This window comes from Pogona vitticeps, chromosome 1, assembly GCF_051106095.1.
Source record: "Pogona vitticeps strain Pit_001003342236 chromosome 1, PviZW2.1, whole genome shotgun sequence".
Lineage (NCBI taxonomy): Eukaryota > Metazoa > Chordata > Lepidosauria > Squamata > Agamidae > Pogona > Pogona vitticeps.
This window is the reverse complement of record NC_135783.1, coordinates 186864390-186891896: the sequence shown is the minus strand read 5'-3', so window position 1 is coordinate 186891896 and position 27507 is coordinate 186864390. Positions and strand designations below refer to the sequence as shown.

At 42.1% G+C, this 27507-nt stretch overlaps 1 protein-coding gene across 2 annotated transcripts in view; it reads right to left on the bottom strand.

Annotated features, from left to right (window-relative positions):
• DNAH7 (dynein axonemal heavy chain 7) overlaps positions 1-27507 on the bottom strand; it is a 191915-nt gene that overhangs the window by 152846 nt on the left and 11562 nt on the right. For both annotated transcript variants that reach the window (XM_072979520.2, XM_072979522.2), the window contains exons 3-12: positions 26260-26368; positions 23233-23380; positions 21931-22024; positions 21384-21564; positions 20407-20479; positions 17585-17710; positions 13275-13394; positions 9103-9286; positions 5627-5806; positions 1743-2018 (exon numbers count right to left, since the gene is read on the bottom strand). In XM_072979520.2, coding sequence (XP_072835621.2) covers positions 1743-2018; positions 5627-5806; positions 9103-9286; positions 13275-13394; positions 17585-17710; positions 20407-20479; positions 21384-21564; positions 21931-22024; positions 23233-23380; positions 26260-26368 — 1491 coding nt within the window. The remainder of the gene's footprint in view (positions 1-1742; positions 2019-5626; positions 5807-9102; positions 9287-13274; positions 13395-17584; positions 17711-20406; positions 20480-21383; positions 21565-21930; positions 22025-23232; positions 23381-26259; positions 26369-27507) is intronic.

Here is a 27507-nt window from a genome sequence, read left to right as displayed (position 1 = left end):
CTGACAGCACTAAAACTGGACCATGAAATGCAGGTCCAGGGCCCTTGCAGGCTAGAGATGTCTCAGCTGGCAACATTGGTTAGTACAGTATTGCATGCCGGTTTCCATATTCCATATTCACCACCCAACCAAGAAGAGAACCTGTCTCTGGTTCTGGCATTTTTGAATGGATAAAGAGTGAAGCATGAAGATGAGAACCTTCTGTATCCATGAGGGGTTTCAATGTGAATTAGGTCCCTGAAAAATCAGGATTCCAATTCCTATGAAAAGTCCCTAAAGATACAGGAGGTCTTCCTTCTTCAGACTCAGCAAGAATAAAGCATTCTTTTTGTGGTGAGCATACTTGGTTTTAATGCCTGGACAAAGCTTGCATGTTTACTTTTAAGCAGAAGCTACGTATGCCACACAGTCTCCCTCCAGACATGTCTGCTATATTTGTTCCAAGAGGAGCTTTCTTGAGGTGTACAAGTGTCTAGGAATGAAGAGAGCAGGCATACATGAGACTTCATGCCACAGCATGCCCAGAAAGGTTTTAAGGATTATTTTCTGGAAACAGAAAGGAAGATACTTTCCCTCAGATGTTTTGTTGAGACACCAGCTGTCTGAAAGCACCGTAGCCTCGGAATGGCCTGTTCATACCAGAATATCTTACGGAATGCTGTGTTTTGTGGCTGCTGAATCCAAAACCGCAGAAAAAAATGCATGGAAAATACAAAGATGGGGAGCGGTGAAAAAAGCAGCTGTGGCCGAATTGCTTTTATACCAAACAAGAGACCACTGGATCATGAAAAGAACTCTTCAAAGGCTTCCACTTCCCCACAGCAACCAACTAGAATGAAAGACTGAAGTTTCACCCCTACTTTTTCAGGGTCGTTTGTCTATCCCCCCCATACCAATTGGAAAAATTTTCTGTTTGTTCCTCGGAGACGGGAATTTCCTTTGAAATTAAATTGTTTTCATCATGCTCATCTTGTTTGACTTTATGAGCGAGCTGAGACACCCCCTCAAGCTTTTACTTAAAAAGCAACAGCAACGCCTCCCTCTGCCTCCCGGTAAGGGCATGAAGCAACATCGTCTTCCTGAGTACTGGTCCATAATATCTCTGGAAACTATTTTGCATCACAGTTCCCAGGGATGTTTTTAAAACAACAGACAGAGCTTTGGAAACGCATGTACTGGAGCCGGTGAATTCTCTACTTCCATGGTGTTCTCCATGGTTTTGTGGGGAGAGCTTTTCTTCAACCTGGGAGAGTAGAGTATTCTGAATGAGTAGCTCACACAGGCAGACGGTGGGCATGGTATGCATGTTCAGAATGTTCTTTCTGTTGAACATAATTACTTTTGCCAGGGTCCCCATTGCCATTCTGAGCCAACTGCTAGGAAATATGGCCTTGTTTTATGCCACTACAAGTAGCTGTAGCTTTAGTTTCCACACAGAGACACAGGCATCCCGGACCTGTGTGCTTTGATTTGGATTCCTGCACTGAGCACGCGGTTGGATTCGATGGCCTTATAGGCCCCTTCCAACTCCATGATTTGATGATTCTATGACATGTAAAATACAGATAACATAGTACAAGGACTCTATGTGTCTGACAGACTGAACTTAAATCCACAAAAGTTTGCACTGAAACAAATCTACTGAATCTTGAACAAATCGCAATATTTTGTTCATGGTATTTCTCTCCCCTCCCCAACCGCACAATTCTGTTTCTATGTTTCACATTGCAGTCGTACATTACCTTTCTGGAAGTGTACTGGATTTCATCCCGGATGCTTTGATACCTGGCGACTTGTGCTGTTATTTCTTCAAAGGTGTGGTCTTCCACCAAGAACTGGTCGATGTACTGATCTGCTTGTTTGCTGATCAAGTCATAGTACTTATCGTAGAGTTTGAGGTGCTCAGTGGGTGCAATGCTCTCTTTGGCAATTTCGTCTTTAATTTTTTGCTTATGTGCCTCCAAAATTTCATCAAGGATTATCGGTTTCAAGTTCATGGCTCTGGTCTTACTCTCAGGCTTTCAAGACAACAACAAAAAAAGAGGTGAAAAAGTCACCTCTTTCTACTTTCAAAATTGTCCTTCGTTTTTAGGCATGTTAAATTAATTGTGAAATATTCCGCTTTAGCAGATTTATCAGATTAAGCGTACACAGTCCTCTGCTCAAGATCCGTCCCAGCAAAAAGAATAGATTTTGCAGTGTGTAAGGATCAGAAATGGGAGTATTCGTATTCGTATACGAATACCCACACACAGGTGGACATAACGAGGGTCCAGCCCCATGAAGCTGGACAGTCCACTCACCGATCTGCCGCAGCCGCAACCTCTGTGCTCCCTTTCAGTGGCTCCGGAGATCATGTTCGTCGAGCCACTCTTCGACCTAGCCGAGAGCCATGTCGTCCTGCCTCCTCCCAGGAGTGGCGAGCCGATCGCGATCTCCGGAGCCACTGAAAGGGAGCACGGAGGTTGCGGCTGCGGCAGATCAGTGAGTGGACTGTCCGGCTTCATGGGGCTGGACCCTCGTTATGTCCACCTGTGCGGGGGTATTAGTATCTGTATATGAATATCCCCATCTCTAGTAAGGATTTAAATAAATGGAGTGGTAAAAATGGCCAATGCACATAACAGATTTCACTAAAATTGCCAAGAGGACAGGGGAACATCTACTCAAAGCTATCACGATCTTTCCCACTAAGGCATGAATGAGCATTGGGAGTCAAGGCCAGAGGTAGGAGGAAGGCAAATGTCCTGTGATGTGCCTGATGTCTACCACTGTCATTCATGTGGTCAGTGAGAAGCTCTGTAGTGTGGATCAAGCTCTGGGGGTTCCCCCTTTCCCCCCCTGACTTTTCCTTTTGGGGAGGGGGCTAGCTAGACTAAAACTGATGGAAGCATGTTACCCCTTTCCCCCTGGCAGGGCACTCTTTCTCATCTCTTGCACCCTCTGAGGTGAGCCACTAGAAGCTGCTGCTGTATCCTTGGCTGGGTATTCCTGTTGTATGCTCTGGACCCTCCCTTTGGCAAAATAATAATAATAATAATAATAATAATAATAATAATAATAATAATAATAATAATAATAATAATAATAATAATAATAATAATAATAATAATAATAATAATAATAATAATAATAATAATAACAACAACAACAACCTTCAGCTCCTTCCTCCAAGAACCACTATGTAGACATTCTGCTCAGGATGCTCTGAAAATGTCATGTCATATGGCGTCCATCCCCTTGATGTGTCATGCTTTGAAAGGATATTTGCATGGAATATCAAAATGCAGAACCCAAGTAAGAGGGATGCCTGCAATAGTAAGGCCATTGCTAGCTATGCCACACAGCCTGGAGTGTGGATATTTGGCTCTATCTTACATATTGTGGGGGTGATTATGCCTGGATGTGTCCCTACTGTGAGTTCTCTAACAGCATCCAGAGCACATGGATATTGTTATCAACCGTCCCTGGTTGGTAGACCTTATCAATGGTTCAACAACAACATGTTGTTATAGTTGGTCCTGCTGGTGTATTTCTATGCTTTTCCTTTCCCATCTATATAAGGGCTGGGCATTTACTCCATAGAGCAGCCATTCTGCCATAGAGGAGACAGCAGCATCTCTGGTCTCACCATGATGAAAGTCCAGCAAGCATAGCATCCTTCTGTAAACAGACTACAAGAAAGGTTGGACTGGCTACACTTATTTGAATTGGAAGGACGACCCACACCATCAAAACCTAATAATATATTAATAGTTGCTATAGCAACCTATTCTAATCATTATGGTAGAGTGAAGATTAGCAGAGCTGGAGCACAAAATTATCTTACAATTATTGTGGACCATATGGTTACAATTATATTTACATCATTAAAACCTCAATCCCAAAAGTTTCTGCATAGTTCATCAAACATGTCAAGAGTTACAACCACCCAATGTTATATATTTTTTCCTAAGAGGCAGCTGCAATAATCTGTTTCAGCTTATCAAAAATGAAATTAAAAGCAGGGAAAGAGGCTTTTGGCATCTTTAAGACAAAGATTTATTTCAGTATGTGTCTTCATGGATAATCATCCCCTTTTTCAGATGCATTAAAAGAAGTGTATCCATAAAGGCTTGTACTACAATAACCAGGGATGTTGGCGGGTCTTTGGGTCCAAGTCCCAAATCCAAGTCTGAGTCTTTGGTACCAAGTCCCAAGTCTGAGTCCCTATTAAAAAATAAGCTCCCCCCCCCCGAGAATAAAAGGGGTGGGTGGGTTCCAAGTCACAAGCTGACTTCAAGTCATTGAAAAAAGAAACCCAAGTTGAGTCCAGCTTGAGTTGCCGATGTGACTTAAGTCCAAGTCGACAGTGAACTGCGTGATCCAAGTCCCCAGCCCTGACAACAACTTTGTTAGTCTGAAAATTTGCACTAACTCCTACACCTCCTTTCTTTCTTTCTTTCTTTCTTTCTTTCTTTCTTTCTTTCTTTCTTTCTTTTTTGCTTTTTTGCTTTTCTTACAATGTTATGTAACACTATTTTTAAGCCAGCCATGTGACCGCAGCACCATGGGGTCATATCCAGCCCTATTGGTAGTAGAATTTCTATCAAGATGCTTAGAGTGCGATCCAAAGAGGAATCCCCAGATTACTGGCCCACAAACCCCTAATTTTTTACAAAAAAATACCTACCCATTATTTTCCCCAAACTATGCTTTAAACATCCACATTTTGGAAGAAGAAGAAAACTCTGGGGATTCTGTTCATGAGGTAACAAAGAGGAAATGTACACCTTCCCCATCTCACCACAACTTCAGTTTGAATCTTCTTATGCCATGGTTGATATGGGCAAGCATGGGAGATGCCTGGATCAGTGGCTCCCAACCTTGAGTCCTCAAATCTTCTTGGATAAAGGCTCCCAGAAGCCTTCACTACTATATGTACCGGTCAAGATTTCTGGGAGTTGTCGTCCAAGAACATCTGGGGACCCAAGGTTGGGAACCACTGCCCTGGATCCATAGAGCACATAGCCCATCCAGATGTTAACCATGGTATCAACCAGATTGAAAATTATTCTCCCAGTCCCACTGTTTGAAAGGAGAGGAACAATTGCTTTTAGAAAGGTGGAAAGGGAAGGGAGGAATGGCAAATGCCAATCCTGCCTCCCTTCCAGCTCACAAGTAGAAACACTGTACAGTGCTGGACATATCAGAATCTCAAACGGTGAGATTACAATGCTATCCATTGGATCAGTCTGTAAGTGAAACATTTTTAATCTTTAGAAGAGATAATCACATCACAAGTATTTATGGTTACCGTATTTTTCGCACCATAAGACGCACTTTTCCCCCCGCAAAACAGGGGGGATGGAAAGTCTGTGCGTCTTATGGAGCGAAGAAAACAGATTATATTTTCCTGTTTTCTTCTCCTAAAAAATTGGTGCGTCTTATGGAGCGAAAAATAAGGCAATTGATTGCTTTGATTTGATTTTTATACTGTCCATCTGGCAGCCAGGACAGATGAGACAGTATCACTGATGTCAATAGAGAAGAAGTATTTCAGAGGAGTTTCTCTTATCTCAGGTCAGCACTAGCAGAAAAAAGAACAGCAAGGAAACAAAATCTTAATTATTAAGGAACGTCTTACCCATTTTGAATAAAGTTTGGTCTCCACTCTTGGCAACAGATTAACAGCTTTCACCATAACTGAATAAATGTTTAGAAATATGGCTTCATAGTCAGAAAAGGAAGGTTCAAATATAACTTTGTCATTTTCAAGAATTAGTCTCATGATAAATCCCGGGTGTTCGTAGGCTCGTGTAGATTTCTGTCAAATGAGAATTAAGCACACAGAAGGGAAAACCATGAGACTCCTTATAAAATGTGTGTAGGAGGGTCATGCTTAAGCTTTTCAGCTCTGTCCTTGTTTTTGAAGACATTCTGTGTTTTCATTTGTTTGTTACACTTTTAAACTGCCCATCTGACCAATGGTCACTCTGGATATACCACCCAGAGTGACCATTGGTCAGATGGGTAGTTTAAAATGGGTAGTTGTTTTTTTATCACAGCAGAAAGTAATAAAAACACATAACAAGGAAATCAGTAATTCAACAAGCATAAGAAATAGACATAATTTTGAGGAAACCTTAATTTTAAAGTTCAATTAAACTAGATTTTCATTGATAAAACACTGTCCTTGTACATCTCCCCAAAACCAAGAAGGGAAATATGTGGATCTCCAGATGTTTTTGGGCTGCAGCTCCCATCAATCCCAGCCCGTTTAGCCAATGATGATAGAAGGATGTGAACTGGGATCCAATGACCCACAGAAGGCGACACATTCTTCACCCCCTGTCCTAAAATCTGCTCTCGGAAAGCAGCCAGCTGCAGCCTGTTGGGCGCTTTGGCCAGACGGAGACAGCAGACAACCGAAATCATTTTTGTTCAGGCATGCATTTAATATCTAATTTTAACAGACCTAAGGTAAAAGGTAAAGGTAAAGGTTCCCCTTGACATTTAGTCCAGTCGTGTCCGACTCTAGGGGGCGGTGCTCATCCCCGTTTCCAAGCCATAGAGCCAGCGTTTTGTCCGAAGCCAATCTTCCGTGGTCACGTGGCCAGCGCGACTTAGACACAGAACAGACCTATATACTCTGTATTTGCTGCCATTATATCCTCTGTGTTTGTGTGTTTTTAATGCCTTCTTGTTTTACAATCTGCTTTTCAGAGGATGAGTTTAAAAACTTTTCAATGATTCTTGTTTTTAATTGTTTGTTTCAGAGATCTGTGAGCTGTCTTGAGGCGCACCCTTTGAGAGAAAGGGGGCACAGAAGAGCCATAAATATAAATAAATAAAAAAAACGAAATGTAATGAAAATAAGTGCCTAACACATAAAATCCCGCCAACCTAGTGGTTCGAAAGCATGCAAATGCAAGTAGATCAATAGGGACCACCTCGGTGGGAAGGTAACAGCGTTCCGTGTCTAAGTCGCACTGGCCATGTGACCACGGAAGATTGTCTTCGGACAAAAACGCTGGCTCTATGGCTTGGAAACGGGGATGAGCACCGCCCCCTAGAGTCGAACACGACTGGACAAAAATTGTCAAGGGGAACCTTTACCTTTACCTTTAACACATAAAAAGAGCAAAACCTCCTCACAAGGCTCTTCGACAAATGTAAGGAAAGAGCAAAGTTCCAAAAATAGCTGAATTAGTAATGGGAAAAAGGAATAAGGAAAGCTAAAGTTTAAAAAAATCTAAAAAGATGATGAGAAAACCATCATATATAAATCTTTCACTCTTGTGACACCCAGAAATGTCTTAATGTTAAATGAGCCATCACAAAGAAAGGTATGCCTGGTATTAAAATAAAATTTGGTACAGTGGTTGTTTACCTAAACAGCAATCAGAATGGTGCTGTGTAAATAATACAGTATTTATATAAAAAGGGAATTATTAATTCATAATTTGAATATCAATTCATTTTTTTCAGAATCTAATGACCTTCAGGTACAGGTATTATAGAATCACTCTCTCTTTCACTGTGTATATTTTAAAAAATTTTTATTTGCATGGTGGGTTCCTATGCCATCTAACAAACTGCTTTCGATACCCTCCTCCAATTCAAGACATACATATTTAAAAAGATCACGAGGAAGTAAAATCTTGTGCCTATTGCATCTGTTATGTTTCAATGATAATGGAATTTTAGAAGAGATTCTATCCCAACTCTGCATTTCCTACCTGACAAATTCCTAGAAATGTGGAATCTACTAACAGCCCACATTAGAGCAAGGGATTCCAGTTTAAGCACAGTTAGACTGGGATGTATGGTTTGTAACTGAACAGAGATATCTAGGGGAGTGAAATAAAGAAACCCAACAGAGTTGGTTGCTCTAGTCTACAGAGATATGGAGGCAGAGCAGCTACCCCTTCTGCTTCATGATCCTGCACTCCAAATAACAATTTCAAAACAGGAACAACAATTCTGTCAGTTTTGATGATACTCCTTTCTACTGTTTTCCATGCCTCTACAGACCTTGTCCCTAAATTCCCATTGTCTTCAAAATAGGTCCTGAATAAACATCATCATCATTTGCAGCACAATACTCTTAACTGGTAGTGGAAAGAATATAGTTTTTACTATAGATATGCCAAAGAATGGACGGCATTCTCTCTCATTCAGATATATTTTGGCCAATACATTTTTCAGTTTTATCATTCAGGTCAAGTGTGCAAGTCACAGAAAAGAATATGCAGTCCATATGTTTGGAGGACACATTTCATCAAGGGTTGAAAGAGATCTGTTTGTCATGGCACCAAACTTTCCTGAGCTGCAAAGCTTGCGTCTAGCTATGTTTTGTTGCGTGACAGGTCACTGGAAGGTGAACACATATTTAATTGGCCAGTGTGACTGCTGAAACATGCATCTCTACGGGATCTCATTGTAGGAAGAAAAATAGTCTAATTGGAGAAAACACATTTTCACTCTGACACTTCCTTTGACTCTGAAACTTGAACTTTGCTTAAGGGCTGTTTTCTGTCTCTACGGCTATTATATGTCATAGACCCTGTGTCAATTGGTATCAACCTTCCTCTGAGTTTGCATGAACTCTGTCTTCTCTGTTTGGGGTAGCCATAAGTCTCTCTTCCTTAACCTTTCAATCAAACTGCTATACAATGGGGAAAGCAGTACACTTTAACTAGGAGACCAGAGGAAGACTAAGGGCAAATACAGAATTTTATAATAAGAACAGTCTTGTTAATGTTGTCAATTATAAACTGCTAACTGAATTTGTGCTCAATTTTACTTTTTATTTAATTGTGGCATCTTTTCTTCACAATGCATCCCTGTGCCTCTCCTTCCTCTGTATTGTATCTTTACCACGTCTTTGTTTGTTTATCTGAAATGTTGATGTTTTATTCTTTGCAAATGGTACATCACTTGAATATGCTGGGGGAAGGGGAGAGAGAGAGAGAGAATGTCTGTCTTCCTAGAATGAACCATGCCTGTATAACTTACCCTTTAAAAAAGAAACTAAAAAGCACCATTTTGTAATAGTCACTTGTGATAATGCAGTGAGCACAGAAAGAGACATTTTTTCTGCTAGTGAATGTGACTTACTGGGGGCTGGACAATTAAATTGGTGAAGTCCTGCATGGAAACTAAAGCCAGACTTTGCAGCTGCTGCGTCATTAAGGCTGCGGCACAGTTGAAGAAAGCCTCCAGTTTGGCACTGCTGGCATTGGTGGGCACTTGCTTCCGTTTATTGCCTTGGTAATAGATATTTTGCACTTCTGGAAACCATCTGAAAAGAAAATGGAACAATCTCAAGCAGGAATCCACTCAACGATAACTTATCTAATGCTTAGAGAAGTCATAGTTTCTGATTTTGGTTTTTTAAGGAGAGCTCTCAGAATCCCTTGCAGAATTGATCATGGTCCAAAAAAAAGTGACTTTTCCAAAATCTCCAGGATCCCATTGTAGGAAGAAAAAATGTCCAACTGGGGAAAACACATTTTCACTGTGACACTACCTTTGACTCTGAAACTTTGCTTGAGGGCTGTTTCCAAAAACCTGCTTTCAACTGTGTTCTTGCTGATATGACAAAATCAAATACAAAGCAGAGGTTTCTCACTGACTGGCTGATTGCTGCCTTGAGTCAGCGCTGCTGCTATAGCACTCCCTTCCTGTTATCCAAGAGAAGGACTTGGCTGGACGCTTCCTGCCTGTGACCTATCCCAGCCTCACTGTCAGTCAGGATAAGATGCACAAGCAAGAAATATCCACCATCAGAAGTCAGCTTAAAGGTTGCCACAGTATCATTTATTAACAAACCACTTGGTACAACAGGGCACAGACATCAGAGCCCTTTCCCAAGTTGAAATACCCAGTGTGGTGGAGTGGACAGAGTGATGGACTAGGACTCAGGAGGCCTGGGTTCGAATCCCTGCTCAGCCATGGAAGCTCACTGGGGGTGTGGAATTGGCAAAACCACTCCTTAAAATATCTCACATTGAAAACCCCATTTGGGTCACCATAAGATGATTCTAACTTGAAGGCACAGAACAACAACAACATCAACCCAGAGGGAGAACACAGTTGAGGTCAGCAGAAAATCCAGGGCCACCAAGATGGCATCCAGGAGTGAAGCAAGCATGCCAAACTCTGAGTCACATGCCAAGGAAGGGGGAAGGAAAGTATTGTGAATTTCACAGTTGGAAAACACTACATGTCCATAAGTGAAGCGCTACCCAAGGTAGGGGTGGACCTTCCAGACGTTAGACTGAAATCCTCCTCAGTCCTAGCTAGCATAGGAAGGGGTGAGAGTTGCTGGATGTTGCTATTCAACAATATCTGAAGGGCACAAACTCCCCATCTCAGACCTTCAATGGAAAGATATTTGATCTCTATAAATAGGTAAGAAAAAAACTTTGCATTTATTAAACAAATAGCAATCAATACTGCTATAGTGTTATAATTACAAGCTAATTTGAGAGAAATCAAAATCCAAGGTCTTTAATATTCAAGCTGAAATCTGAAACTTCCAAAACACATTTCTTCCCAACTAAAATATTGCTTCATTCATCCTTTTTCCAATCAGAAAACATTTTGGAATCCCAGAAGATATTCTCAGGCAGCCTTCCCTACCCAGGTACCTTCCAGTTCTGAAGACATCCATTAGGGGAAGACTGTTCTAGAACACTCTGAGAGTGAGGAAAATGTACTTTTTCGGACTTTTTTTCGCCATGATTACAGTGGGAGTGTGTCAGTTGCACCCTCCCAGGAAGTGACCTTTCTGACCACTGAGTGCTCCTTTGTCATCTGGAGCTTGTGAGCTACTTCTTCTTCATTCTCAGCCTGCGCTGTTTTATCTTCTCATCTCAGCAGAAGCAGGAAACACTGCTGGCAATGTTTACCCTCCTTGAAGTTTGGACAGCATATTTGTTGTTGATTTGTAAAACTAAGCACAAGAACTGAGAGGCTCCCTAGAGGCTTTCCCTCAGAGAAAGAGCCACATGTCTCGGCAGTAAAGAACACCATATGGGCCGTATGATCTTTCTGTGTTTATGTCAGAAGCATCAGACTACAATTCATAAATATATCAGATAAATTTTGCCCAATAACAGACAACGCCAGGAGCATTTAGGGGAAGCTAGCATCAAATCTTCCATAGCACATATTAAGGGACAATAGAGTACAGAGACATAGATGTCAAGCTGCCTGTTCTTCTCCGCACTCAACGGGCAGAGTGTGTTGATGCAAAAAACCCATGATTTAGGTTCACTTTCGTTTTGACAACCTTAGTCCATAGTCTATTAAGTAACTTTCAAATAGCCCAGTATTCTGTATGACCAGGAGCTAAATTTTCCTGGAGTTCCAACCATTTTAAGAGGCAGGTTAATTCTTCCTCTCCACATTATAGTCCTGGCATTTGCTGCTGTTTTTTCAGCATTCAGAGAGGTATAGGGAAAAAAAACTCCTTGATTTTAATCTGGGAGGGATAAGACAGCAGCTAAAGAGTGGATGTGCATTTGATGTGGATGCGTTGAGTATCCATATTAGCTGCTACCTTTCTCTGTATGTAACTGAGTGAAACACCTGCTAGATCACTGGTTCTTAACCTTGGGTTACTCAGGTGTTTTGGACTGCAACTCCCAGAAGCCTTCACCACCAACTGTGCTGGCTGGGGTTTCTGGGAGTTGCAGTTCAAAAACATCCGAGTAACAAAGGTTAAGAACCACTGTGCTAGATAACTGGTCTTCTCAATACAGGTTGGTTCCAAGCATCCAGAAATTATTCTACAACTTTCACTTTGTGGCATGTCTATCTGTTTCACACAGACTGAACTATACCATGCTGAGTTGGTGTATTCTCCTGAAGAATAACCCAAGATCAAAGCAAAGGTGCAACCACATTGGTTATTAAAAGGCCGGAAGTGCTCCAAGATTCAGACAGGCTGATTCCCCCTTTTTTTCCTTTTGATCACATAATGCAAAAAGAAACATGAATCAGCCTGGATTCCCCCTAAATCTGTAGCTTTTGTCTCCATTTCTGGGGCTTCCACTTATTTATTTAAAAAAAAACAGATCCACACATATCAGTTCAGATGGTGTGATCACTTGAACCAATACAGAAAAGCTGCCGCATCAGCACACACTCAAAGGAACGGCAAACAGTCTTTCTCCACTGGCAACTTTTAGAAAAAACATCTTAGGAACAGCGAGCAAACCCCTTTTTCATCTGCAAGACTTTTCTTTTTTAGAAGTATGACTACTGAGGATGGCAGGATTGGCAATATTGCCGATAGATAATTAGGAGGGTGGGAGCAGGAGATTCGGGGAGGGCTGCTGCCCAAAAAAAGCAACTGTTCGAAGCTCTGAAGTGCTACCATTAGTTTGTGGTTAAAAACTGTTTATTCCCATTCTTTCACTGTGTATCCACTGGAATTTTGCTGCTTGCCTCCCCTCCGCCTTCCCTTGCTCAATCAGCCACTCACCGCCTCCATGATCTTCCAGTCCCGGCAACAACTCGGGCTTCTCTGCCCGGCCCTCTTGGCTGATCTCCCACTCAGACAAAAGGGCAGGGCAGAGAAGTCTGGGCTCTTGCTCCTGACTGGGAGATCAGCCAAGGAGGTGGAAAAAGCAAGCAAGCTGGGCCTGGTGAGGGGCCGATCGGTTAAGGAGGTGGAGGAGGGGAGCAGCAGCACCGGTGCTACCGCCTTTATGAATTGGGGCGAACCAGCTCTTGCCCATCTCTAGTTAAGATTTCAGTGCAGCCATAGAAGCATGCATCCCTAGGCGGCTCCACTTATTTATTTAAAACGTTTCTATTATGCTTTTTGCCCTATCAGGTTTCAAGGCAACGTGTGGCCAGTTATATCATTAAACAATAAAATAACAAAGAAACCCCTTAGTATTTAAAATGGCTACCACAAATTTCCATGATGGGAGAATAAAAAAATTTGTCTCTGGAAACACAGGCTCCAGATAAGCCTACATATATGGTGAAGACATCCCATAATTAAAGCATGAGTGTTGAGAAGCCTCTTTATACATGTGGCTCTCACGGCCCCAAACAGAGGTTAGCGCTTTTTCGCAAGTATACCACCCGTGCCATGAAGCACGCAATAACCCACTGCTGGATGAGATTAGAAACTTCACTGCAGAACCAACTACAGTATTTCCAGTCTGCCTAGAAAGTCCACCCACTGATAGCTAATTGAAAATACATGACCCAAGAGGCCTTTAAATGGCATGCGTTTAATTATAAAGGATACAGTACATGGCTCTTACTTCTTAAAAAGAGTGTCTTTGGCAGATTCCATATGTCTCACAACAATGTTCTGGAAGAACGAGAGCTCCATTGATTCCAGACGAGTGTGAAATGCTCCTTTATCAACTAAGCGCAGGTCGCTGTAAGAATATGAAAACAAGAGGCAGAAAGCAGGCTTTCACTTTGTACCTGTTTTTGCGGCTTCATACTGTAACAAAGAATCTCCCTACTGTTGCTTATACACAGCCATCTTTTGTTTGACACAGATTACAACATTTCTTAGCCACTGCCTTAATGCTAAATTTAAATTCAGAGCTGTCATATATGCCCTAAGAACTATTTTATGCCCTGTAGATGATCTTAAACTATAGCATTTTAAGTGCACATAGCACTTCATAAGCTTCTGGCTACTTTTTCCTATCTGTAAAAAAAAAATCATATCATTCTGGTTACTGCTGTTCCTCTACTACTAGAAGTTGGATATAATAATAATCTTAGAACTGCAGAGTTGGAACAGACCCCGTGGACCATCGAGTCCAGGCCCCAACAAGGAGGCCTAATCGGGGATCGAATCCCCCAGCCTCTGGTTCTGCAGCCAGATGCCTAAACGACTCATCATCAATAGGATCTTAGACCTGCAGAGCGGGAAGGGACCCTCTAGATCGCTGAGTCCAGCCCCTGTCAGGGAGGCCCAGTGAAGAATCGAACTCCCAGCCTTTGGCTCCTCAGCCAAATACTTGAACCATTAAGCTATCCAAAGGTTCCATCATCATAGCTATTTTGACTTTGGATGGAGATTGACTTCAAATAACTTTGAGCTGACTTTAAAAAGCATAGTTAAATCCTTCTGTATGAAGACAGTTTGGAAACATATGAATAGAAGATGTGAAGGTGTTTTACAGTTATAAACTCAATGCAAACCTTAAGATAAAAGGTAACGGTAAAGGTTCCCCTGGACATTTAATCCAGTCGTGTCCGACTCTAGGGTGCAGTGCTCATCCCCGTCTCCAAGCTGTAGATCCAGTGTTTGTCCGAAGACAGTTTCCATGGTCACATGGCCAGCGTGACTAGACACAGAACGTCGTTACCTTCCCACCCGTGGTGGTACCTATTTATCTACTCGCTTTTTTACATCCTTCCAAACTGCTAGGTTGGCAGGAGCTGGGACAAGCGACAGGAGCTCACTCCGTCGCATGGATTCGATCTTACGACTGCTGGTCTTCTGACCTTGCAGCACAGATGCTTCTGCGGTTTAACCCACAGTGTCACCACATCCCTAAACCTGAAGATACATGTTATTAAATGAAACAATCTATCCCTTGAACAATGTTTCTGATAAATTAATAAGTATTTTAAAGCAATTAAGATTAAATAATTCACATCTCCATTTTGCCTACAGTCTTTGTTTGCAATTGCTTTTATTGGTTTTGAATTAGACTTATTCAAAGGGCTGTTTTCAATAAACAATACAATAAACCATCAGAAAGACAAGAAAGCAGGTCTATATCAAATCAAACCAAACTCATTCTAGAGTCAAATGTTATGAAACAAAGGCAACTGAAAGCAGCAGGAAAAGAGGAACATCAAATATGAAAGGTAGTGACTCAATAAAGAAAAGCATGGCCTTTCATTTGCAAGACCCGAGCAGGTCATTGATTCACAGGGTCACCCTAAATCTAAAATGACTTGACAGCACATGACAGCAAAAACAAAAAAACATGAAATAAGGCATAACCTGCAACTTCAGAAGAAAAGGGCAATGAATAGCGCAGTGAATCCCTGCCTCACAGAATCCACTTTGGGAAAAAAAAAATTACATTCATGAGGCCCTAACATTGGCATCTGTGAGGTGTAGGCGCAGGCAGCTGTAAGGTTGGGGTCCATGTGGCCTTGGAAGTTGCCATCCTCTTCACCACCGACATGGAGCAAAGAACATCAGGAGTGTACAGCAATGATTTTTAACTCTGGAAGGATACTTGCCCTTGTGCAGCTTTACTGAGAAGTTACTCTGAGAGTCTACAGCTCCCAAAACGCACCGGACAGCTGTAGCCCCCCCCCTCAGTTATCCTACTGAAAAAAATCTTGAAGAAGAACAAACCCTTGGCTTTCGATTAAGTTCATTCAGAGCTACAATTTTGTTTCTGCAGAATGAAATTGATCAGACTCGGTGCCTTCAAAAGAAAATTACAGTAGCTCTAGCTTGTTTAAAAAGGGATTATCTTTCTGGACAAGTCTGTCAAATTATAATTTATTAGAGTAGCTAAAGAACTGTCTGATATGCTTCCCTAGCCCCAGAAGACAGAAAGAGAACCAATTAAAGCTTCCCTGTTAGACTCGACTATATCAGGGATGTAAGAGAAAACTAAGTGTGACAGACTTCCCCCCCACCCCCATTCTTTCCTTTTGTGTATGATCTGTTACAATCTTTACTAATCATTACATTATTTGGCATTTTTTTATATTAAATTTTTCAGGTACATTATAAATAAAATAGTCTGAGCTTCAGGGACAAGGGTTTTTGTTTAACTGCTGATTAAGACAAATAATGATACCAATTTTGCTCTGAGGGGAAGAGAAACCTTATTTTGATCAACCACAACTCAAGAAATATTTTAAAGATAATGTTCTTTGGTAATACTTAAGACCCTTCACGGCTTCAGCTGTCAGACCGAGGTAATGCCCGAGAAGAACAAGCTGAGTAAATGTTGTTTGATTTCCCTTCATACTGACAACCAAGGGTGCGCATTTTTCAGCTATTAATCAAATATAATTCCTTTCTCTCTTTCATGTAAGCATTTGTCTGTCAAAACGCTTATGAAAATTTTCATCCAACAGGGGCCATGAGGGTTGTCAGCAGTCTGTCCCACAGGAAATGAGAATTCTGAATTAGTTAAAGGGCCTGGAACACAGCAAGGGGTGCTCTTTTAGCTTTAGTCATTTCTTGTGAGTGGGATTACTTGTGCTGAGTTCCTGGTGCCCTCCATATTGGATTACATTTGCTGCCTACCTGCTTCCATCTTTGATTCTTTCCTTTTTTCGCCTTTATTTGGGGGGGGGGGGTCTCATTTCTTTGGAATTTTTTCCCTACCAAGCAACCTGCTTGCACCAGCTTGTCTCTTGGGGTTATTTTTTTTAAAATTCTACACACACATACACACACACACATACACACACACTAACTTCGGGGGGGGGGGCTCTTTTTTTGCTGCTGCCTATCTGGCCTGCCTGCTATTGCCTGCTGTCAAAGAAGACAAGAGAAGGCATCAGATGGTGAGGGGACAGAAATCTCCCCATATTCTAGTGGTTTTGTTTGGGGGAAGCTTTGATGGTATTCTTTGCCTTCATTTGCTTGCTTTTCTTGGGGTTTTTTTTGGGGGGGGGGTGCATGTTTCTTATATTACCACATTTCCCACTGTGCAGCAGTGGTTGCTTTCCCTATGGGATTGATTTTTAAGGTTTTCTACTTTTGACTCTCCAGATGTTTTTTATTTTAAAAATTGTTATTTGGTTCATTTACTATGTGTTTGTTTTCTTTAAAGCACCAGTCTAGACAATGTGAAAAACAAGGGAGACAGGAAATGGAGGGGAGGGGCAAAAAAGAGAGAGTGGAAAACTACACATAACTTTCTCCTCTGATGATATTTTATTCCAGCTCATGGAATTATTTATCATACTGTTCCAACTTTTAGTTGCTGGGGGGTTTAAAATTACTATTTTTCAACTGATGGCTGTATTTTAATTATTAAGAATGCCTTGAAAAGCGAGGGGATGCATCTTTGCCAACAATAAACTAGAAAGGGATGAATGGGAGCTGCCTCTTTATTATTTTGGATGTAAAGTTCGCCCTACATTCACACTGGCTAGCGTTCATTTCATTCCATGTTGCCTGTATTCTTTCAAGCCCCCGCAGCCTTGCTCAAAACATCAGAACGTTCACTTAATTGAATAAAGTGTAGTAAGGCTATATGATTATATTTTCCCATATGAAGGGTCAGCCCAAGATATTTTTCCACTTAAGGAGGAAAAGGTGCTGCCCAAAAGATACCCATATGAAGGGGCACTCAAAGCCACCCACATTATTTTGACATAGGCAGAAATTTCTAGAAACACCATCCTTGGCACTAAAATTAAAAGTATGCAAACTAAGTAAGAAACAATCTTCCACCTTTTCATGACTCTCAAAATTTGCTGCCTGTGATAGCCCTCTTACTCTGCCTAATAGTAGGGCTGGCCCCTACCTAGGTTTGCCGAATATGTGAAAAGTTGAAGGATGCACTGTATGTATTTGCTGGCCGAAGTGTAACCTTTATGCATTCAAAATATTACTTACGCGAAACTTGTCTGCCAGAGGTCCAGAACAGCCAACATGGTGGGATTCATTGCATGCAAATTTTCATTTATATAGTTGCGTGCTGCTATGAAGGACTTATTCCAAGGCTTTGGCACGACTTCCATTCTAAAAGCAAAACAAAACAAATCCGTACTGTTATAACCACAAGAGGCATTCAGAGTACCGATAGATCTATTCCTTACAAGCAAGTTTTAAAATTCAGGAGATAAAGCCCACTTCAGAACCTTGTCAGAAATCAAAATGACTCTCCCAGGAAAATATATCAAAATTAAATAGAGTAGGGAGTAAGGTTTTCTTTCAGTTTCTTTTGAAATTCTTTTACTAAGCCAAGATCCCTTGTGAATTCCTAGGCTGTAGCAAATTAATTAGCCTTATGCATACACTTCAGGCAGTTAATTAACCAATTAGAAATATTTCAGGATTCTAATCATACAAAAAGGTGAAAACATGTAATTCTCAGAGGCACATGGCAGGATTTATTCCAACAAATGCATGTGCGCAACAGAATCTCTGACAGTTCCTTCTGTTGCTGGCCCCCATGCCAAGAGAGGCAGATACGGTGCGAAGTACATTACAACACACCTAAGTACCTCCTACTTTAATTGCAATCCTAAAATCCCTGGGAAAGCACCCCGGGTTCATCTTCCTGGTTGCAGCCCGAGCGCTGATTTCAGAGGAAGAGGTCAAACCTCAGGCGCCTCTCCCCCTGACCTCGCGGAAAGACCAGGCGGCCCACCTCTCCAATGTTAAGAGCTCAGACATCAGAGAAGGTGGAGCAGATAAGGTGCTGGATCCGCTGGTCCAAAGCCCAACACTCAATGTTTAACCATAAAAGTTTCAGACCACTCTGGACCTAGCTTAAATTCATTTACTCCTGTTACTTAACAATGCACGGAAAATTGCTCTTTTAAAAGAAAAAAGAAAAACAGAAAGGAAGAGCAGAGAGTGTCTCTGGACCCTCCCTTGTGCCGTGCCAGCAGAATCGAGGCCTCACATGTTTACTTTAGGATAAGAAAAGATGGTGGGGTCTTATTCGGCATGTGACACATTTCAGGTACCGTGTAGTTTATCCCTCAGTCCACTGAGAGGAGGTGACAGGGATTCAGGGAAATCCTCCCTCCTCACTGACTTTGGATGGTCAAAGTACAGCTTCACGGCCATCCTACTGACTGACCATTATGGTCTGGGCTAACTATTATTCCCTGTTTTGTCTGCTTGTAGCAGAAAGATTTACAGTTTAGTCACTACAGGCAGACAAATACATGGACTGGCACAGTTTACACAGTCCGTCCAAGTGAGGGTTTCCACCTTTTTATGGACAGAGAGCTTCACTGGAAACTGCTGCATAAGAAGCAAAAATCAGGAAACGGAGAGTTTCCCCTCCATACAGAGAGGGGGGTGGAATCACCTGATGTCCATAGCAGGGCCCTACTGGGACCCTGGCCTTTGCTCTTCCAGATGTTTTCTATTACAACTTTCATATAAAAAAACACAAAAAAACAGGGTGGCTGAGGCTACTGGAAGTCCAAAACATCTGGAAGATGAAAGGGGTTTCACATCTGGGGAGAAGAGCCATTGCTCAGTGATAGAGCATGCGCTATGCAGGCATACACAAGATCCCCGCTTGAAGCTCTGATGGTCACTTCTGGTGAAGAACTCTGTAACATCCTCCAAATGTGGGCTGTAGTCCCTAAAAGCTCCTGCTTATAATAAATACCCTGGTGTTAAAAGTGCCACACAACTCTTTGTGGTTTCACTGCCACAAGATTAAGGTTACCACCTCCTTGGAACACACAAATTTCAGTCAACCAGGCTGTGACTACAGGAACAAACACTGCAGATTTGCTGCAGGTGCAAAACAGATGAATTAATTTCTTTTTTACTGATCACATGACACAAAGGTCAAGGCAATCAGTCTCGTCTGTTTGCCTCCCAATGTGGAGGGGAATGATTCAAATGGACTTTCCGCTTGGCCACTTCTTCAAATGAGATCAGTTGTTTTGTTCTCGAAAAAGAATGGTGGGTGGGCGGGTGTGTATGGCTATGGGTGGTATTCTGATGTCCTACTAAGCTGGACATGATATTTTGGGCAACGGGAACAGCAGTCTCACCATCCTTCTCCCTAGCCACCCTGAATTTTTACATAAAAAAACAACAACAACTAAGTTTAGTACTAGATCACTTCTGTGCAAACAGAAATGAGGTAACAATTGATATGAAATAGAAACAACTCTGACAAACTACAGTAGATGGTTCATGTTTCTGCAGTATCTGTAGTATATGTGTTGATGTGTTATAGATAACTCTGGAAAACTGTCCTTTTTCCCTAGAGCTGTGCAACACTTTAAACACCCCACTGGCTTTACGGTGAACCCTAAAAGAGAGCCCAGGGATCAACAGAGGGCAGGATCAAAGGAAGAGGGGCTGTGGCATGGGTCAAAAGACATCAGCTGAGGGGCCAGTGTGGACCCTGGCATCGGTTGTTGTGGGTTTTTCGGGCTCTTTGGCCGTGTTCTGAAGGTTGTTCTTCCTAACGTTTTGCCAGTCTCTGTGGCTGGCATCTTCAGAGGACAGCACTCAGAGGACAGCACAAATTGTTTCGCTTTGGCTTCCCAAGGTAGTCCCCACCTAAACCTGAGAATGCACCCCCACACCTGCACATCTGCATTCAGTAGAGTTTACTCTTAGGCAATTGTGTATAGGCTCTTTCTTAAGTATCTATAGGGCTCTTTCCTAAGACAGTGTGACTTTTTTCTGCTTACAGAGCTTGCTAGCAAATATTTGAAGCAACATTTTCTTACTCTTGACGATGAGGTGGAAGAACCTGCAGCTTGTCTTCCTCTTTTTCCCTGGGATCTCTTAAAACAAAGTCAACTAAAAGGAGGCATGAAAAAAAACAGACCAGAACACAAATCAGCTCAGCAAAACAGAAGAAACGAAAACAGATAAGGAAAGCAAACCAATTATTTTCAGAAAGACTTCAAAGGAGTGATGTAGAAGTAACTAAAAGCATGCAGTTCAATGTCATATGGTTTAAGAATCTTTTGCAAAAGAAAACAGAACAAAAAGTGTGTCTATAAACAACCAATTTTTTTAAAAAAAGAAACAGCAGTATGCTATGCATGTCTACTCAGAAGTAAATCCGAATGTTCAGTAAGGTTTTGTTCTTAGTAAGTATGTTTAGGTTTGTAGCCAAAGAAACAAAGATCCATGCCCAGAAACAAAGGTTATTTGTTCTTTGGGGGGGGGAAATCTGCTTGTTTTCGCTTCTAAAAGGAATGTGTGGATGCCTTCCAGAAGATTATTTCCAGGAACAATGTGCATTTGGAACTGACAGAGGCACATAATCTATTACTGGTGGATGCCATTTGAGTGCCAGATATAAAAGATGGTTTTTCTATCATTCGGCTTTCAGACAGGCCAACTTTTCTAATTGCAGTTTTGTAAAGGAACTCCAGAGTGTTTCTCATGAAAACTCTGCACGCAGTGGAGGATTCTGAGTGTGACCTGCTCTAAGGCGCAGAGTTTGCTCACACAGAGAGCCGGTCAGGCCTGTTGGGCCTCAGCCATACCCCACCTGAACTGAAAGCTACACCCTGCCCCAAAGTCTCCCTTGTCAACAGCAGGGGAAGATCAGTAGCAACGATGTGTTTCAAAGCTAGGGCCTTCCGGAATGTATTCTGAGGACAAATGAGCTGAGATTTGAGTTATGTTTGGTGAAAGTTCAAGGCTAACCATCTCTGACTTAATAAGAAAAACTGAGTCCCCGTGGACATACCTATGGCTTTCTTGACGCTGAGAAGGTAGTCCTCTCTCATTTCATCAGAGAGTGCATAGATACTTTCATTGAGCACTTTCAGATGATTGGGCACCAGCGCTAAGACATGTTCCAGCCAGGAGTCTTCCATCGGCGCCACATGTTCCGTATCAATGCCATGGCGAATGTAATAGAAATATTTCTGCAACATAACAACATTGCAAGAGTCGCGTGGAAAACCCATGTTACTTCTGATTTTGATAGATGCACGAGTTTTTCCTAATTTAGAACCTGATTCTATACTTAACCTCACCACTTAAACTAATCTGAAATGCCAGTCTGTGAATGTGCTGATTCCTTCTGCCGCTGTGTGGCTTTCATACATGGTGAACTCAATTTCCCACACTCCCTTGGTGACTTTTTCAAATGAGAAACTCCTGATGGCAATGGAAAAGCTGGCACAGGCTGTACTGCCAACCTTACAGCCTCAATTTTACAATTACGCTTCCCTCTCCTCCCCTGCTCTGCTTGACAGACTCTCAGGCCAAGGCGTTACAGATTTACTCACCAAAATATCTTTTTCTATTGCAGCTGTAGACTCAGGTGTGCCAGGTTTTGTTCCTTGGATGTAAAGTGGTCCTTCTGGAATGAAATCTGGTTGCCTGTGAAAACCACTTCTCATGAATAACCCTCAGACACCAGTCTGCAAACCTAATGACTTCTTCCAGGAAGAGATGAAACTCAGCCTCCTGCTGATGGACACAACCTATTCTTCCCTTCTTTCTCGAAACAGACACATTTGCTATCCTTCCTTCTTTTTTAAATATATTTTAATGCATCTTTATGAACACCCCCATGCAACCTTCATCATGACACAATGACTATTTTCAGCAACAAGCTCTTTTATTGGAACAACACAACTTCTCAACAAGCCAACAGGGCTCAACAATAAACTTGTGAACTTTTTAGGGCATCTGGGAGTTAATTTCACTCCTGAACAGTCCAAAGAAAAGGAAGATTGACTTTACAACAGTCCTCTACTGCCGCGGTCCCCAACCTTGGGCCTCCAGATGTTCTTGGACTTCATCTCCCAGAAATCCTGGCCAGCAGAGGTGGTGGTGAAAAGGCTTCTGGGAGTTGTAGTCCAAGAACATCCTCTTGGAGGCCCAAGATTGGGGACCACTGCTCTACTGGGAGGCGCAGAGCCCTGCCTCCTCAACCAGTTCCAAGATTGCACGCAGGTGGGCTAGCCACAGCCAAAGGCTGTTTTGACACGGGTAGGCTCACTGGAGCAACAAGGGGCAGAGGGAGGTGGTACAGGAGGAGGGCCTGCTGCCTGGTGTCTGGTAGGCAGATCAGGTGATCAGGGCTGGTCGCTCCTGTTGTTTCCTCTGCTGGAAGCGTGCCCGCCCCTGGTTCTCTATCCTTCTAGCTTTGCGTCGCCTGACTTCACCTCAGTGGACTCAGACTGCTTCCTCAGGAAGCACCAGGAACTTCTCCCAACTTGTCCCAGCGTCTGAATCCCAACCACAGATAATTTCCCAGCTGGCCATCGAGCACTCTAGTAATGATTTGGGCCTAGAAAAGCTCCTAATCCACGGGGTCAGCCCAGCAGTTCTTCCCTCCTCCCCCCCCCCGTCCCCCTCGCTCTCCTGCTTAAATCCCCACTCTGCCATGGCTACACGTGGGGCCTCCAGGGCGTCATCTGCATCTCTGCACCCCTGCGCAGGTGAACTGCGGGTAGGCAACCTCGCGCTCCGGGATGTGGAAAGCCCACTCTCACCAGCAGGGGGATCGGGGCCAATCCTAAATCTTTCACAATGAAAAAAAAAAACAGCTTCTCACCCCAAAAAATAAAAATTAAGCTTACATGATGATATTAACAAGAGCACTTCTGAAATTTTCCCGGTCCTTTTTACCACCAGTCCTTGCTTTAGAAGTCGATGGCCCAGCATCAGGATCATTTCCCGAAGAGTCCTGTACTTTACGCTTTTTAGCTCTCTGGGCCAAATATTCTCCTTGAGGAGAGAGAAAAAGAGCAGATTGTATATATAGCTGGAGAAAGCTCTGATCTGTCGCTAGACATACCAAGATGCCATACTTTCAGTGAGAAGTTTACTTCCACCTGCCTTTTTCTCAACTGTCTCTTACATATTGCATTAAAATAATAAGCTCAGGAGTTACAAGCTCTTGGAAGGGAACAAACAACAAGGGCTAGACAGTGTGGTTTTTGAAGTCAGCCGGTAGCCAGCCCTGGAGGCAACCCCATCACACAATACTGTGAGGAAGAAACATGAGGACAAGGCCCCTTTTCATGTACCATCTTCCCTGGGAAACAAAGGCTCAGTGCGTGATCCATGGGCACAAACATGACATCTGATTGCATGGAAGATCCAATTCTGTTCAAGAGATAATATCTATAGCCTTCCCAGACTTTTATATGAAGTAGCCTGGCTGGCTAGAGAAAGATTAGGAATGATTTCTCCTTATTCCCACCTTGAATCAAGGTTGCCTAGGATCACAGCTGGTCACTGGTTAGGCTACGTTCTGCTTGTCAGAGCAGCAACTACAGGCACTGCACAGCCTAATATTCCTGAATTAAGCACCAGGATGATGCAAATTCCTTCTTTTCCCCCCTCCCCACCTGCAGATGTACAAACTTCCAAAAAGAAGTCTCCAGAGGGCTTCCCACCTCACCCAGAGCAGAGTTTGGGGATCCATTAGGGGAAAGGTTCCCAACCACGGGTCCATGTTCTGGCCAGGAGTTGTAGTTCAAATATATTTGGGGAGCCAAGGTTGGGAAGCGCTGCATAAGGGGATGGAGTGTACCACTTCACTGCAAAAGAAAGCCGGCGTTAGATTCTGCCCAAGCAGACCTGCGAGGCTTTCTCTTAGTGATAGATTAAAACCTTGATCAATAAACTTTAACTTCCATTCAGTTCTGTTCCATCTACAAACTGGTTACCAGCACAGCTTGGAAATAACATGTTACGCACTTGCACACTGACAATAAAGTAGTTACTTTTTCATTAACATGGCAGACACACAAACGGATGCATCTAACTTAAAAATAATATTTTGAAAATAAATCTTTAACATTGTATTTCCATCACCATTTTCAGAAGGTTCGATGGTGCATCCCTTTGGTTGTCCTCCTGTCTACCCTGTCAATCCTTCATAATATTCCACGGCCAAGCTGATAAAATGTGGACTAGATCAGTGGTACTTAACCTTTTTGAAAGAAACGCCCCCTTGAGCCATTGAGGAAGTTATCATTGCCCCCCTCCCTGCGGTGATTGATTGATTGATTGATTGATTGATTGATTGATTGATTGATTGATTGATTATTTATTTATTTATTTATTTATTTATTTATTTATTTATTTATTTAAGACACTTAAATCCAATGACCCCTGAAAACAAAATTAAATTCCAAGAAAATGAAATGCCCCCCAAAAAGTAACATTTAATGATTTAGTTGCAAGTGAATTTTAAGACGCAAAAAGAAATATAAAAAGGGCATAAAAACAAATGCAGGAACTAAAAATTTCAAGACAAAAAGTCTGAAACTAAATTAAAATTGGAGGAAAATACATATTCATGCTCGCTGTAAAAAGGCTGCAGCCATCTTCACAGGTTTGGCTTGCTCCAGCGCCCCCCTACCGCCCCCTTCTGCTCCAGTGCCCGCTACCGCCCCCTTCTGCTCCAGCGCCCCCATGCCACCCCTTTTCGTTCCACCGCTCCCCTGAAAAATGAAATCACCCCCTGGGGGGCATTATTGCCCACGTTAAGAACCACTGGACTAGATGATGCTACAGTTACATTGACTTGCAGCTGGTTGAGAGGCTTCAATCACAGAGTGCTCACCAATGTCTCATCATCATCCTGAAGGGGGAGGAGGCAAGTGGGAGTGACACAGAATTCTGTTCTAGGCCTGGTGTTGTCCAATATTTTTATAAATGGCTTGGACAAAGAAATGAAGGGGGTGCTCATTAAATTTGCAGATGACATCAGACTCAGAAGGCTAACACATGAGAAGATAGAAATGACCTTAACAGATTAGAGAAGTTGGCCAATACTGTACAAACAAAACGAGTTCCAACAGGGTAAAAGGTAAAATGCAGGAGTTAGACAGGACAAAACAGAGGCGTAAATATAAGTAAAGGCTAGCTCAGAAGTGGTACAGGTGACAAAAGATCTAAGGGTCTTAGTAAATCACAAGCTAAATATAAGCCAACAGTGTGATGCAGCAACAAAAAAAGCAAATGCTATTCTAGGATATATCTAATATCTGAAGGGCGGTCATGTGGAAGATGAAGCAGGTTTGTTTTCTACAGCTCAAGAGGATAGGACCAGAAGTAATGGATGCAATTCACAACAAAGGAGATTGTGGTTAAATATTACGGAAAACTTCCTAACAGCAAGTGCTATTTGACAGCGGAATCAACTCAAGAGGAAGCTGGACTCTCATTGATTGAACATTCTCAAGCAGAAGCCGAATGGCCATCTATCAGGGATGCTTTAGCTATGGATTTTCTGTGCTGGTAAAGGGCTGGACTAGATGACCCTTGGAGTTCCTTCCAGCACTACCCTTCTATGCTTCTGTGGTTCCATATCATTTCGAAGCTCTAATCAACTCACTCCTTGTGTGAATTATAATAAACACAATGGTTAATAATTTTGCCAATTATCCTATTTCACCAGTTATCTTATTCATACATCTTTATGAGTATTACGCTTACTTTATACTAAAAAAATTACATCATTATTAAATATATATAATAAATATAGCATGCATAAGATGATCATATCTTACAAATTATTGTGCCAAATGACATTTTACAAACCATTTTCAGATCTATCCATATTCTACCCAAACATTCTGTTTTATCCTTACCTGGTGTTAACTCATTTTTCAACAAAAATTGCTCCGGAACATGCATGTCCTTTTCTTCTCGGAGTTGAAACGAAAGAGGATTCTGATGCCATAGTGGTTTACAGTTTATCTGGAAGATTTGATTCTACATTTTAGAAAAAATGCCGACACCTAACACTGCCTCTTGCCTTTAATGCATTTTTAAAGCCAATTCATAAGCTATATCAAGTAAGGGGTGATACCACAACGTGAAATATCCCTCGCTACACAATGGAAAAGGAAAAGAAATTGGAAGTCTCTAGAAGTTTAGATACGATGCATCAAGCTATGAAGATCTCTATGGGCTCTGGTTGCGTCCGTAAGCCATGTATGGTAGGAGGAAATGGGCAGACCTTTCCAGATGGAGTATAGCTTGGCTAAGTGTGTGTACACTGTAGTCCAGATGGAGCTGTTGCTGTGGGCATGAGGTCAACCCACATACAGACCCTACATACCAAATGTGACTGCTATGTGACATCACGTCACTTCCGACTTCTGGCAAGCTTATGCATTGATAACCCCCAAAGGGCTCTATAGTTAATAGTTCCTGCCCAGATCTTGCAAATTCAATGCTGTAGCTTCTTTTACTGAATAAATCCATCTCATGTTCAGGCTTTCTCTTTTCTTACTGCCTTCCACTTTGCCTAGCATTACTGTCTATTCTTCTCATGACATGTCCGAAGTATAATAGCCTCCACTTGGTCGTTTTTACCTCCAGGGAGGGTTCAGTCTTCATTTGAGCTTTAAACCACTTGTCTTTCAAAGTAATTAGAAATTCCATCATGTGAATGATCTCCAGCAACACATCCTTATACTTCCTGATGTTTTCCAATTTCTTCTTAGCAGGTCTTCAGAGTCTCAATTTTCTTCTGATTTTTTGTTTGCAGTCCCCATTTGACTAACCAATGACTTAACCAAGGTATTAAGAAAAATTACATCTGTTTTGGAAACTATTTTGTTTCTCCAAATTCTGTCCTAACAGTAACTTCTGGTCCGGATACAGACTACATAACGGGACAAAAATCCCCATTTCTATTTGAATAGTCCATAGCTTTTCATGATTCACCATTAACAGCTTTAATGTATAAAGCACAGATTGATTTTCTTCTGGAATTCTTTGGATCACACCAGTACTCAATGTATATTTGCAATATGATCACCAGTGATTCTTCCTTTTCTGAATCCAGCTTGACCATCTGGCATGTCTTACTCCATATATGTACATTTTTC